At 38.1% G+C, this 13,782-nt stretch overlaps 1 protein-coding gene across 3 annotated transcripts in view; it reads left to right on the top strand.

Moving 5' to 3' along the window:
* The window catches only part of P5CR (pyrroline-5- carboxylate (P5C) reductase), a 34,857-nt gene extending 21,385 nt beyond the window's left edge, over window positions 1-13,472 (top strand). Inside the window, exons 3-7 of one of the 3 annotated variants that reach the window (XM_006843290.4) lie at window positions 6,682-6,773; window positions 11,007-11,079; window positions 11,559-11,679; window positions 11,915-12,020; window positions 13,077-13,472. In XM_006843290.4, the coding sequence (XP_006843353.1) occupies window positions 6,682-6,773; window positions 11,007-11,079; window positions 11,559-11,679; window positions 11,915-12,020; window positions 13,077-13,271 (587 nt within the window). In that variant the 3' untranslated portion in view covers window positions 13,272-13,472. Of the gene's footprint in view, window positions 1-6,609; window positions 6,774-11,006; window positions 11,080-11,558; window positions 11,680-11,914; window positions 12,021-13,076 lie in introns of all 3 variants that reach the window. The other 2 variants (XM_088864150.1, XM_088864154.1) reach the window with 2 other exon arrangements.
* The last annotated feature ends 310 nt before the right edge of the window (window positions 13,473-13,782 follow it).

Genomic DNA, 13,782 nt, shown 5'->3' with positions numbered 1-13,782 from the left:
AGAGGGGGACTTGTTGAAGCCTTACGCCAGGACTTTGGCAAGCATTTTGTAGGTTGAGTTCAAAAGGCTGATTGGGCGGAAGTCCTTGATCTCCTCAGCCCTTCCACTTTGGGAACTAGGGTTAGGAATGTGGCATTTATTGCTTTATGAAGTTTTCCTCGAAGAAAGAATTCCTCAAAGAAGTTTTTGAAATCAGGACGAAGAATATCCCAGAAGGCCTTAAAGGGTGCTATTGGGAAACCATCTGGGCCAAGGGTTTTATATTTGGCTAGAGAATTGATAGCTTGCTGGTTCTCTACTTTTGTGAATGGTCGCTCTAACCATGCGGCTCTATCATTAGTGAGGCTCAAAAAGTCGAGGGAAGACATTCTGAGTCTAGGACCAGGAGGAGCTGTATATAGAGATTTGAAGAAATCTACAATGGCTTGTTCGATTTCTTCAAGTTGAGTTAAGTAGCAATTGTTGTTTTTGATCATCGAGATAGAATTGTCTCTCCTTTGACAATTGGCTATCTGATGAAAAAAGGCGGTGTTAAGGTCTCTCGCTTTTAACCACTTGACTCGTGATCTTTGGAACCAATATATCTCTTCTTTTTTGAGAGTAGAAAGGTATTCCTATTTTGTCTTGTTTCTGAGATCAAGCTCTTAGGCGTCCAATAGTCTAGACTCCTCGAGACGATCAAGTGTTTGAATGGTGTCTAGAAGCAAGGATTTTTGTTGGGAGAAGTTGCTAGGGATTGACCTACTCCAAGACTTGAGATAGGCTTTGAGGAGTTGGATTTTAGTATGAAGAATGTAACCAGGTCATCCCAAGACGAGTGAGGAATAAGAGTTCCACCAAATTTGGATGAGAGTGTAAGGATTCCTGTTGCAACTAGAGGAGTTCAAATTTGACGGGTCTTGGGCCCCTCTTAACACCCAATGTGTCTAGAAGAATGGGACAGTGGTAGGAAATGGGTTTGGGTAGAGCCATTGTCAGGGATCTCGGAAAGTGTTTTTCCCAATTCAGAGAGAAAAGGAACCTATCTAGTTTAGAGAGGGTGGGATTGGTTGTGTGGTTGGACCATGTATACCTACTGCCTTGGAGTGGGATGTCCAAGAGTTCATTCCAGTTGATGAAATATGAGAAGTCCCTCATTCCCTGGGAAATGGATGTTGAGGAGTTTCTCTCGTGGGACCATCGGATAACGTTAAAGTCTCCTCCCAAACGCCAAATAGGGTGAGGAAGGGACGCTACTAGTTCCAACTTTGACCAGAGCCTATTTCTTAGAGTTGGTGAGTTTGGACCATAGATTGCCATGAATTTCCATGGTAACCCATCTGAGGTGCTAGCCAAGAGAACAGTGACAGAGAAATCCCCAATGTGCGAGGAATTCAAAATGTGGTCTGAGGGTTTCCAAACAATCCAAATGCCTCCTGAGGCCCCATTCGCTGCTAGGGAGACCCACTGGCTAGGTCTTCTACTCCATACCTGGCGAATGAGTTGGCGGTCAAGCTCAGGTTGTTTAGTTTCAATGAGTGCAAGTACTGCAGGAGAGTGTTTAGATGTTAGGTCCTTGACCGCGTCCTTCTTGGAAGGTTGTCCGAGACCTCTAACATTCCAAACCAGCAACTTCATTGTTTAAGACTGCGCAAAGAGGGGGAGGCTAGTCTGGGGGACCTCCTCAAAGAAGATGAGTTGGAAGTAGGGAAGAGACCCACTGGCTAGGTCTTCTACTCCTTCCATTCGTTGTGGTTTCGAGTATACATTTCTTTGTCATTTGGCTTATGTTACTTATTTATCTTCTGTTTTGAAACATGGTTACAAGGATCTCCCCACCAAGGGGTCAATCTTGCTCTGGAAGCTCTCTCTTGTGCTCTAGGGAGGAGGATCTCGCTCCTTGAGGTTTGGGATCTTGATCCTAGGAAGGATCAAGATCCTTATCTACACGGGATCCATATTCCTTTGCATCATATCTGAGCATTTATAGGTAAATTGAACCAGGGTACCACCATTGTGCGATCAAGATTCCCTTAGTATCAACTTTTCTGTCCCTCTTCCCTCTTTAATTGGTCACGAATTTGAGCCTTGAGCTTCAACTTAATGCTAGGTTAGCTACTTTGCATATTCTGTTAGAACTTTTTGAAGTGTTATATAATATGTTAGTTGCTGTTTTTTTCTCATAATTTCTGATGGTGGTAGACTACACTAGCCCTTTTAGGCTCTTTAACACATCACCATGAGCTTCAACTTAATACTTCTTATTTGACAAGAAGGATGATCATGATTGTTATTATAAAGTCATAAGCTGCATTAATTAACATATTATATAATGATTTGATTATCTTGATTTTTTATGAAGTTTCAATTTCGTGAAAATGTTGTATTACTTAATTACTATTGTAAATAGTAAATGAATTTTCGAATTCCAAATTCTATCAGAAATGTAGGAATCCTATCATTCTGCAAGGAATTAATATTTTGTTACTCCTCATGCGCATAGGTTACATTATTATATGGATTGTGCTCCTAACCTAGGAAACCCTAGTCAGGTACACTCGAGGACCTCGATTTTTAAGCTTGGATCTGTAGAACTTATCGTTTGATCCCCAGAAGTTGGAATCGAGCTCCCCAACATTTGGGATCTCAATCCCTAAATTTTGGGATGTACAGATAGCAATCCTGAATCTAGAGACCTTCTAGCCCTTCATGATCCCTCGTATCTGATCCAATCCCGGAACCGGTCCTGATCCAGACCCCAGTCAACCCAGTAGATATAAAAAACCTGTGAAACATAATTGTTGTCATCATTCTAGGATTGAGGAACTGAGGGCTTTGGAACAATGATACTGGGATCTGGTCCAATACATGGGTTTATAAAGTTAAAGACCTCACTAGATAGTGCATCATTCCTAGCAGGTTTACAAGGTTAAGACCTCACTAGATGGTAGCATCAGTCAGAGTAAGACTCGATTTGTAGCTAAGCAAGAGTATGATCTGAACAATAAGGAAAAATTGCACCAGTTGTCAAACTTACTACAACTCGTTTTGTTTATTAGTTGCAGCTGCGAGACATTGGGTTTTGCATCAAATAAATGCGAATGATGCTTTTCTTCACATATATGCAGCTTCCATCTAGTTATGTGCTCCTCCAAATTTAGTATTTTGGCTTAAAAAAACCATTTGTGGCCTAAAGTAGGCTCCTTGATCTTGGTTTGCTTATTTAGACTAGCCATTGCTCTTGGATGGGTTTACTCAGTGTTCTAGAGCTCCTCCCTTATATGTGAGCTATTTTGGTGGAAGGTAACAATGTCACTTTTCTATGTCGTGGCATTGTTCTCACGTGCAATGGATGATAAAACACTATTCTTACATGAGCCATATTTTATAACAACATTTTCCAATGTACAGGCAACTTTATCCTATCTTCTTGGTTTAGATATTTCGCAGGTTGACAAGGGATAATTGTTGCTTAGCACAAGTTTGGTGTGATCTTGTCTTCTGAGCAAAACTCATTCACTCTAAGATCGTAGATACTTTGTGGAGCTGAATGTTTGATTATCTGCATCTGTTTGTGACCATGTGATCCAATTCCATTTCGGGAATTAGATGGTGGACTAACAAAATATTTCATTGTAACAGGCCATGTATCAATATGCAGTTCGGTCTGTTGGCTAGTTCATGGAGTTTCCTAGCTCAGCTCATTTAGTTGTTGTTCATCATATCATTGACATATTCGGTCCACACTTGGTCGTAGTATCCTTTTCTCAGTGTCATCTGATCTTTGGCTTGTTGCATTTGCTTAGGCTGCGCCAGTTGTCCAGATGCTGCAGATTAGCTCCATAGTGTTGTATTTGTTTTGGTGATTCACTTCTTTTTTCTATTTTCTCCGCTTAGTAAAATCAGCTGAATTTGCAAGGAGAAATACAAAATTTGTTTCTTCTTGGTGGTTCACTTGCAAGGAGAATTACAAAATTTGGTTCAAGAAACAATTTATGTGTTCCAAATATATGGTAGAAGCTGACTATTGTGGTTATTTCTTTTGCCGCTGAGGAGATTCTCTGGATTCACACACGTCTCTCTAGTTTAGGTGTCTCTGCTTCCTCTAGCATGCCTCTCCATTAGGGTAATACCAATGTGATCACGCTTGCCACCAATCTTTTTTTTTGAGAATGTTAACCTTGAATTGAGTGAAAGGAATAGTACAACAACCTAGGCAGACCACAGAGTTGGGTGCTCTAGGGAAGGAGAGCCAAAAATAAAGACCAAAATCCTTCTAGAAGAAGGTTACAGTGCAAACAGCAACTAATAGAAGAAAGTGGTCCAAAATTCCCAGCTAGGGAAACATGTAGATTGCTAAAAGTTCTTCCGTAAAGCCGCTTCTTTTTCTGAGGCGTCTGCTTCCTGGTTGCCCTTCCTCCAGTTGTGCTTCCATGAGACATCCATATCCCCTGCACAGGTAATGAATGTCATCAAAGATGTGCGCTAGGGTCCAGGGTGGAGGTGAAGAGGGTATTCTTGGGCCTACAAAATAGTGTTCTGTGAGTCGCCCTCTATCACAATTGAGTGTGGGCTGAGGTAGCTTTAGTCCTTCCAAGAGGGCGTGGGCCTCAGCTGCCACCGAGTTGGCTGATGTAACTGGAAGACGAAGCTACCGTGTTGCCTAAATAGTATCTGACTATGGCTCCCACTCCCGAAGGACCTGGATTCCCGAGGGAGCATCCATCGAATTTCAGTTTGAAATGGTCTGGCGGTGGGGGAATCCAACAGGAAGCACGGGCTGGTCATTTGCAATTGTGTATTAGGACTGCGGACCAACCCTGAAAGAAAGCCGTGGTGGTGACTTCTTTGAAACTGTGGTGGTTTGTTGCCCAAAAGACAACTGTGGTTTTTAGCTTAGTAAAAATTTTGTTCCACGTGTAGTATTCACCCCTAAACACTCTATTGTTTCTCTCGATCCATAGAGCCCAGATGGTAGCCACCACCATGGATTTCCAAAGGAGAATTCCGGGTTTAAGCCAAGGAAAGGGCTGGACAGATGAGAGAACGGACAGAACATGCTCGGGTGTGACCCATAGAATGTCACTTGCCACCAATCTTGTATTTCATGATTGAGCTAAACATAATTAGGCTGGTTGTTACTTAATTCGTGTAAGATTTGCTCGCTGGTCTTCTTACTCTCTTGTATTCCAGCTGTTGACTTTTTTTACTGAAGCTCTTATTAATGGTGATGTGATTATATTCTGACCGCGATATGATTATCTTGTGAACAAACTGTTGTTCGTTTCTACAGATGCATCAGTTCTAGGGGAGGTGTGAATATGTCTATTGGTCTTGTATTTTAGTCTATGTAATTTGTTTAAATAGTTTGAGGGTAGTCTTGACATATTATTGTACATGGGTATTGGTATCCTTTGTCAACCCAAACCGGTATATATTTGTGATTAATTTGTAATTCTTATTAGGAAGAAGTTTGCCCAAGTTTCAATGATTCTAACACAACAAACCTCATGAGGGCCATCTTGGGAAGGGGAAATGCTTCCTTTTTTTTTTCTTCAACACCCCTGTGTATTTTGAATATATTGTCATGCATTGAAAGAGAATAAGACTACCTTGAGTAGAATTGTGAATTTGGTGTTGGAGCGCCTATAATCAACAATTTCATTAAAAGGATTTTGTGTGGATGGACTGAAATTTCTGTTCCCATATCCCATCTCCAATCTAGAAGTGCAAACCATAACATGTGCAAGCGCATCCCGAGTCCCCCCCCCCCAAATTTTGATCTCTAGGTTAATATTTTTACAAATTTTCCATCAATAGTTTGGCATCTTGTGATTCAAATTTTAACAGTTTTATGGGATTCTGTAACTTCCAATGCTTAGTGAACCTGTACAAAATTAGGAATGTGTAGCATGGAGGGGAAGTCAAATTTTCATATATAGTTCCTTACGAACTTCATTCAAATTTATTTTTTGATATTTAACGTAAATCGTATTTAATGTCGTCATGATTTTACTATCTATCAAACACATTATCCTGAAATTGTACTCGGCATAATTTAAATCTTCTCCCTCCCTTTTTTTGATCACAATGACTTTCATTACTTGCGTACTTTTTCGTTTAGGTTAAAGGTTTGGTTCTTAGTTACTGAGGCCTATGAAAGGTGGCTGCAAAATCTGGAACAAGAAAATGAAAGGTTGCATTTCTCTGTTAGGAGTTGCCTTTATGCTTTTGAAGTATCAGTCTCGAGGTAGAGCCTAGCTTTGCATCTCTTAGTAGATTTCGGGAGCTATTTTGTTAAAGTGATAGATGGCACTTCATGTGAGAAATCTTTTCCTTTTGTTTGTTAGAAAAAATTTGTGTGAAATTCTTTCTGATAGAAAAGGCATGGGCTATAATTTATTGGCACTTCAGTCATCTTATAAACAGAAACTAACAAGATGCCAACAATCTATGAGATTTTAAATGCAATATTGTGGAAAAAATATAAATTTCTGGTACTTGGTTCATTGGTTTCCTTAAACCTGTTCAGGTGCATCTGGTGTCTGAAAGCTAATGCTAACACTTTTCCATCAACATGTCATCACTTTTTGCTTCTAGAATAATGGTGTATTTGTTGTATGCATTCAGGTCATATTTACTCCCATCGTAAAGTTTTCTAACCTCAAGTTTCAATTGCCAATGAGTTTTTATGGAGTGCAGTTAAAGAGGTACTTTCAGAATTGAAGCCATTTTTATCAAAAGAAAAGCTTTTGGTGTCGATTGCTGCAGGAATTCGGTTGAATGATTTGCAGGTTTTTGTTTGCCAGCATTTGTTTTTCATTCGCCTATTTCTTAGAGATGTATTATTATTCATATTTTAGAAACTAGTGATATGAAATATACTTTCTTTTGGCAGAAATTGATTTTATATATGTGAATTTTGTTTTGCTATTCTGATTCTCTATTTTCCTCAACCAAATTTGTATTTGTTTTGCAAAAGAGGATGGCAAGAGATTGGGATTTGGAGATTTTTATTTTGTTCACGGAGGCGAATGCCATTCTCAGGAACATGGTGAAAGTGGATACAAAGACTAAAGCAAATTTTCAAGCCGAAAAACAAGGCAAAATGGACACCTTAAACGGGCCACTTGCTAAAAACCAAGCTAAGTGAATAAGTTACAATCTTTTTATATAACAATTACAACAATTTCTAGCCTTGTATAACCACTGTAAATAAACTTAAATACCAACCCCTTATAGGGCAATTACATATAAAGCAAGCCTAGCTTATGAATTATACTTTCATAGCACAAATTATATAACCTATGTCCCAAAGCTTAAATACATCATGCAACTAATCTAAACAAAATTCTAAAGAATAAAATCAACTAAACAGGGAATTAGAATGCCAAATTAAAATAGGGAAGCCATGTTTCTAACCCCTTGTGCCGGGGCCACGCAATCGGGCCCTATAAGGACTTAATTTTGTCCCTTCGGATTGTACAAAAGTGGTTCAATCTCACAAGAGTGTCTAATCCAAATAGGAAGAAATTACACACCTTAAAATCACTTCTTAAGATCTCAAAACACTGACATTATCATCTAAAACAGAATGAAAAATGTTTAAATTGAATCGGATAAAGAACAAGAGAGTGATGGCCAAACTACACATGGTGGTCCCTCGAACCACCAAAACAGTCTTGTATGGAAAGATTAGGAACCCCCATAGGTAAAAACATGATGAAAAAGTTCTGAAAATGGAGTGACACTCTGAGACTAAATTATTTGATGGGTTTGAAGCAAAGTAATTAATGGATATTATGCAGGATCATGGATTCTCATGCATATAGGCTATTACTCATGATCAAATGGGGATTCTAAGATCAATGAAACTTTTTTAAATTCAAAACTCCAGCAATTATAGATGTCAAGGATATGATCTTATGAAAAAAGAAAATTCAATGGAGTTTACCTTGATAAATGCATACTATGAACTTAAGCATAATAAAGGAGGACTACCATCAAGATCACCTAATGGAACTTTAAAAGCTCTCTATCTTCCATTTTCTCTCACAAAACCTTAGAAGGAGGGCAACACCTATTTTTCAAAATGGTTCAAGAGTTGAGATAGTTAGGGTTTGAGATCTCATGATGTGCTTTTATAATATGGGTGTAACTTTGGATTCAATTAACACCCTTGATGCACTAATCCAAAGGCACATGAGAGGCTAATGTACCTAGTCACCCATCCCCAACCAACCACTAGGATGAAGGGATGGGATTTCACACCATTATCACTCACCCTAACCTTAAGTTATGCCACTTTATCATTTTGTCCTTGGCCCATGTTTTTGTTCCAATTGTATCCAATATGGCCTTACAAAAATATCCTTAGTTTTTTTTAATAATGTATTAGAGTAGATAACCACAAAGGCTAAAGGGCAAAGAAGTAATTGGCAAAGCTCACACATGTGGAGATATTCTACTTTATCAAAGCCAATCACTTTGTAGATCTAAAATTTCGAACCAATCAATTTAAAGATAATGTCCCCTTCACACGAGTGTGAAGATACTTTTCAACTCAAATTTGAAAATGCAATTTCTCATTGATAGCAAATAAATAAATTAATTAAACTTCACACATGCCATGCATGACCCATGTGTGAGTTAATTAAGACATGTGATAGAAAGGGGGCTTTAATTTATAATAAAATATAACAATATATAACAAGGCACCATAACACAACCCCTTATAAAATAAGCAACCAAATGCCAATCTAGTCCCCCGCCTAAGGATCAGTGCCCAGCTGGGTGGTGATCCTAGAGTGAGGTGTGGGGTGCCATGTGGCAGCCCTATAGCCACTCAGATGCCACATGGTACTACCAGGTCAAGACTAAAGTGGAATGTGAGCTAAACAATATGAAAACCCTAATTTTTTTAGCAAATAAAATTCCAAAAAATTCGCTAAAATTCACAATAAATATTTAAAGTATTTTTGAGCAATTATTAGGTTTTTCTCATCATTATAAAATCGGACAAAAAGTATAGTGAGATCTCATGCTAATAACTATAGGTATCGGATTACTCCATTGGGCTAGTCCCGAATGATGTTCCACCGAGTCTCAGATCAACCCAATAGACCTATGTTCCACAGTCTAAAGCAGAGACACATAATTGGCCATATTAAAGCCGTTGAGTGGGAACATCCGATCATTCGGCTCTTAATGGATTACAGGTGTACCCCTGTGGGACATGATCCAACTCAATTATAGGGGTCCTCGCAAAGTACATGTGCACTGGCTCTACCAAACTCGGATAATGCATTTGGAAGAGTGGCTTCCCGTACGAAATGAAAATGCACATGCCATGCAATGATCTCGTGTGAGGATTCGGACTTATGTCCCATAAGTCTTGACCGTTCCATACAGGGCGAATACTCAATAACTACTCGAGTTCTATTTTTGTCATTTGGATTCTCCAAGTCCTAGCCGATTGCAGCTAAACATGAGGCTAACCTATAAAATTCTGACTAGGAGGTGACCCTCACACCTCCTTGAGAAATTGCTTTCTCAACAAATGAACTCTCGATGCCTCATACGTACTCGGGGTAAAAGAATCTAGTCTCTCAATAGCTCCCACTGAATGAGAGACTACTAGAATTTAGACCTTGATAGGCCATATTTCCAACACATGGCAGGATAAAACTTACGTAAAGGAACATTGTTGTTTCCTTAGTGCATATTTTCTTTCCTTAAAACCTTAATGTTTTGAAATACATGCCTTTACTACACTGACAATACAATGAAAAATGTATTGTAGCCATGGAAATACAAATCTCCAGTCAGGCACTTAGGCTCAAATTATAAAGTGCAATCAAGCAACATTGGATAAATCAGAAGATGCTAGAAGTTGGTATATTATAAAATAGTAGAAGTTATTATGAACAAAAAGAAAATTGACTTCCCTGTGGAAGCAATGGGATCACAAGGTAAATGAAAAATCTGACGTTGGTTATTATGATCTGATAATGGCCATCATGCACTGAACATAGGAACTGAGAGAAAATGAGCATCATTTAGTTGGTGTGAATATTGTATTTCTTGCCAACTAGTTATCTCAGGTTTTCATTCCTCTCATTTGTCCATGTTATCTAAGTTATGGTAGTGCTATATTTTTTTAAATATCAGTATGGTAGTGCTATATTCATAGACAATGTAGGATTTTAAGCATCTTGAATAAAAATTTCTTGGAAATATAATATAGAACTTGCATGATTATTGCTTGTGAGATGTAACCTCAAACCTATTCAGGGGAATCATATTCATGAATCATATGTTTTCGTGAATCAAGTGACACTTGATTCTCCACCAGAACCAGAAGTTCTTTTTTTGGTGGATTTCCCAACACACAGACATACGTCTGAATTTTAGTAACTCTTGTAACCTACACTTTTGGCAGTTCATTCTGTTGTGAACTTATTCTAGTATTTGTTTCCCGCCTGCAATGGAAGCATTGAGAAACAAAGTCTATGATGTCCCAATTCTGTGATATCATGGAGCAAATAACTGTGGAACACAAACTACTGTGAAGCATTAGTGTGTTTATCGAATGTCATGTATTTTCAACTTTTTAAGTTCTTTGTTTAATCATGTCAAAGTCAATCATCTGAGGACAGAAGAATATTATCTGCAGTGGCAGTTATCCATATTGGTGATTTGGATACACGAATGTTCATTTCCTCTGTCCCATTTTGTGCTGTGATAACCATGCTATTCTATTTTTATTGGCAAAGTCTTCAGTAAGTTTAAAGAGAAGTAGATTTATTCTTTCTCAAATTGTTTAGTTTATGCATCTTTGGGCTTTCCTTCCTTCGGGTCCTTGAGCATATTTGTCAATGGTTCAATTTCAATTTTTTTTCCTTTTCTTGTTATTTTTATTTTTTCAAATAATGCATTCTACGTCTTAATTATTCATATGCTCTTTTCCCTTCTTCTATGAGTGCTTGTTATGTAGCCTGTGTATGACTTTGGGTTTTTTCATGTAGGAATGGACTGGTCATGGGCGGCTAATTAGAGTAATGACTAATACTCCATCCCTAGTTGGCATGGCAGCATCAGGTATTGTTTTGCGTGATGAATAATCATATTTGTTTCCTTTATCTTTGCAATATTTGAATTTAAAATACTGTTTCAATAATAACAAATATCATCCTGTTCTTATGACCTGTCTCATGGGGTTAACTAGTCTGGCCAATTTATTAAGTCCATTAGTTGTCAATGAATTTTTTGTACAACCGATTCCTGTTTGGTAATAGTTTGACATGGTGTGATCAAAACTTCTATTGATTTTACATATAACCATTTAATTAGAGTGACTTGCATTCCTCATATTCTGAGTTATCTGATTAGGTAGTTGGGCATGGTTTCCCAACTAAATTCTTTCTAGTGGTCAAATTGTAGGTATTCTTTCTAGGGGCAAGTTTTATAACTCATGCTAAAACCCCTTGCTTTACTGCTTGCGAATAACATTTTGAAGATTTTCCTAACTTTTATCTCTCTGGAGTATGGGTCTTCTAACATAACTGGTGCTTATCTAGTTATATGCTTGGGTGAATTGGCAACAACTGAAGATGAGAAGTTTGTATCCAATTTGTTTGGAGCAGTTGGCAAGGCATGGACTGCTAAAGAAAAACTTCTTGATGCAGTCACTGGCTTAAGGTAAATTTCATATTCGTGAAAGTTTTTTTATAATGGCTGATATTTTGAGCTACCCTCCAGTTTATTTATTGCATATGTTATATGCATCATTTACTTCTTTTTGATCTTTTAGGAATGCTACTTTGAATGACAAGCCAATCAGACATTAACTAAAATAAGTTATAGATAATAACTTACTTTTATTTGATCCTATGTCCACTATTAGTAGCCTGACATTACTGTCCTAAATTTCCAGTGGTAGTGGTCCAGCATATGTATATCTGGCAATAGAAGCTATGGCTGATGGAGGAGTAGCAGCTGGCCTTCCTCGGGATCTAGCATTATGTCTGGCTTCTCAAACAGTAAGTGAAAATCGTTCTTTACTATGTCCCAGATAGGTTCTGAGTTCCTCCAGTAAGCAAATAAATGCGCAAGCTGGTAAAAAGAACAGAGTCGTCTATTAAAGTTGGGAACCATTTGATGATATATTTGATTTTATGGATCTTACTTGGATGGACCTACCTTATTTCATTATCCCAAATGCCCCTCCTCATTGATTAAATGATCGTAGAAAGGTGTTTCACACTTATTACATGGGAGATAAAATATTAGAAATAAGAATTTGGTCACGACATAAATGGAAATAATATGGGAAGAACAAGCTTCTGAGAACATTTCTTGAACATGAATATTATGTTCCAAGAGTTGCAGAAGCTCGAATATTGCCTATTCATGGTTCCCTTTGTTATGTCAATCATGGTTGCATCAAAATGTTAATGTACTGCTTTGGACTCAACCGTTCAACCATTCGTGATTCTAGCAGATTTTCTCCTAGGAAAACTGAGCATATTAGGAGCCATAATTGCATCAAACACTCAAAATTTTGGAATTTCGTTTTTCCCAATTGTTGACAAAAGTTGAAGCATTTCATACAGCAGCTTATAATGGTGTGTAGCCACAAAGCACATTTGTACATAATCTGCAATTCTTTGTGCAACCAGGGAAGCTTTATAAGCTTCCTCTAGTGGTTGTTGCACAAGTTTTTCAATGGTCTAAAACAAATGTGGTACTTGGGTTGCTAGACCAAGTGGGTCACGGGAAATATGTCAAATTGTTTCAAGCAAATGCCTTTTCTCTCTGTTTTCCATAGGAGCTATTGAGTCAACTGGCATGAATGGTAGCCAGTTTCTTAAAATTATATTGAATGTGCTTTTGCTATCTGCAGATATGAGGAAATTCATAAACAAAAATAGAAAAATGGAATTATGCTTCTAATATCATGGGCATTTCAGTGTCAATATAGAAACTATATTCAGAAAAATGCAAAGAAAGAAATCGTTGGAGTGAATTGGCCGTCAAATACTGCTTTTCTCAAATTATGTTGCAGTCTGCTATAATATTTGAGTTCGTTTTATCAGGTCCTTGGGGCAGCGGCCATGACCATTGAGTCTGGGAAGCATCCTGGTCAGCTCAAAGATGAGGTGACATCACCAGCAGGGACAACCATTGCAGGCATTCATGTGTTAGAGAAAAATGGGTTTCGTGGAACTATCATGGGTGCCGTCATGGCTGCATCCAAAAGAAGTGAAGAGCTTTCAAAACATGTCAGCTAGATCTTGCTATGCATTAAGGGTTTGAGTACATCAAGATCTTCTTGACTTTTATTTAAAGGAGACGATTGACTTATCCCTACATTTTGAGTCCTGTAGTTCATTACAGATAAAAGTTGTTTTTAGTACTCATTACTTAATCAATTTTGAGCTTTCATGTAAGCTTTCATGTAAATGTTATATACAAGTATGGTTTCTACTTAATTTTTTATTGGTATGTTGGCTGGGTTTGAATCCGCAGCCTCAAGGGTGCAGCATCATGCGACAGCTGGTTGAGCGGTGGGCTTTAACCAGCAGTCCAAAACTCGGCTAATTTGACTGGGACTTGGCCGAGTTACTTGTCCTCAGCGCCCTGCGGAGGTGAGCGCTGGTCGCAAACTCAAGTTTATTAAAAGGTCTTAGAAAATTAGAAACCTTTTGTTTACTCACTAATAAATGATGCATTTTCTATATAATTTCCATTGTTGCAAAAGATATTCTACTCCTTTTGGGAGTATACTGTCCATTTACACCC

Source organism: Amborella trichopoda, chromosome 1, assembly GCF_054954075.1.
Source record: "Amborella trichopoda isolate Santa Cruz 75 chromosome 1, AtrichopodaSantaCruz75HAP2 v2.0, whole genome shotgun sequence".
Classification (NCBI taxonomy): Eukaryota; Viridiplantae; Streptophyta; class Magnoliopsida; order Amborellales; family Amborellaceae; genus Amborella; species Amborella trichopoda.
Note: the sequence above shows the minus strand (reverse complement) of the source record. Positions and strands in the feature narration are given on the sequence as shown.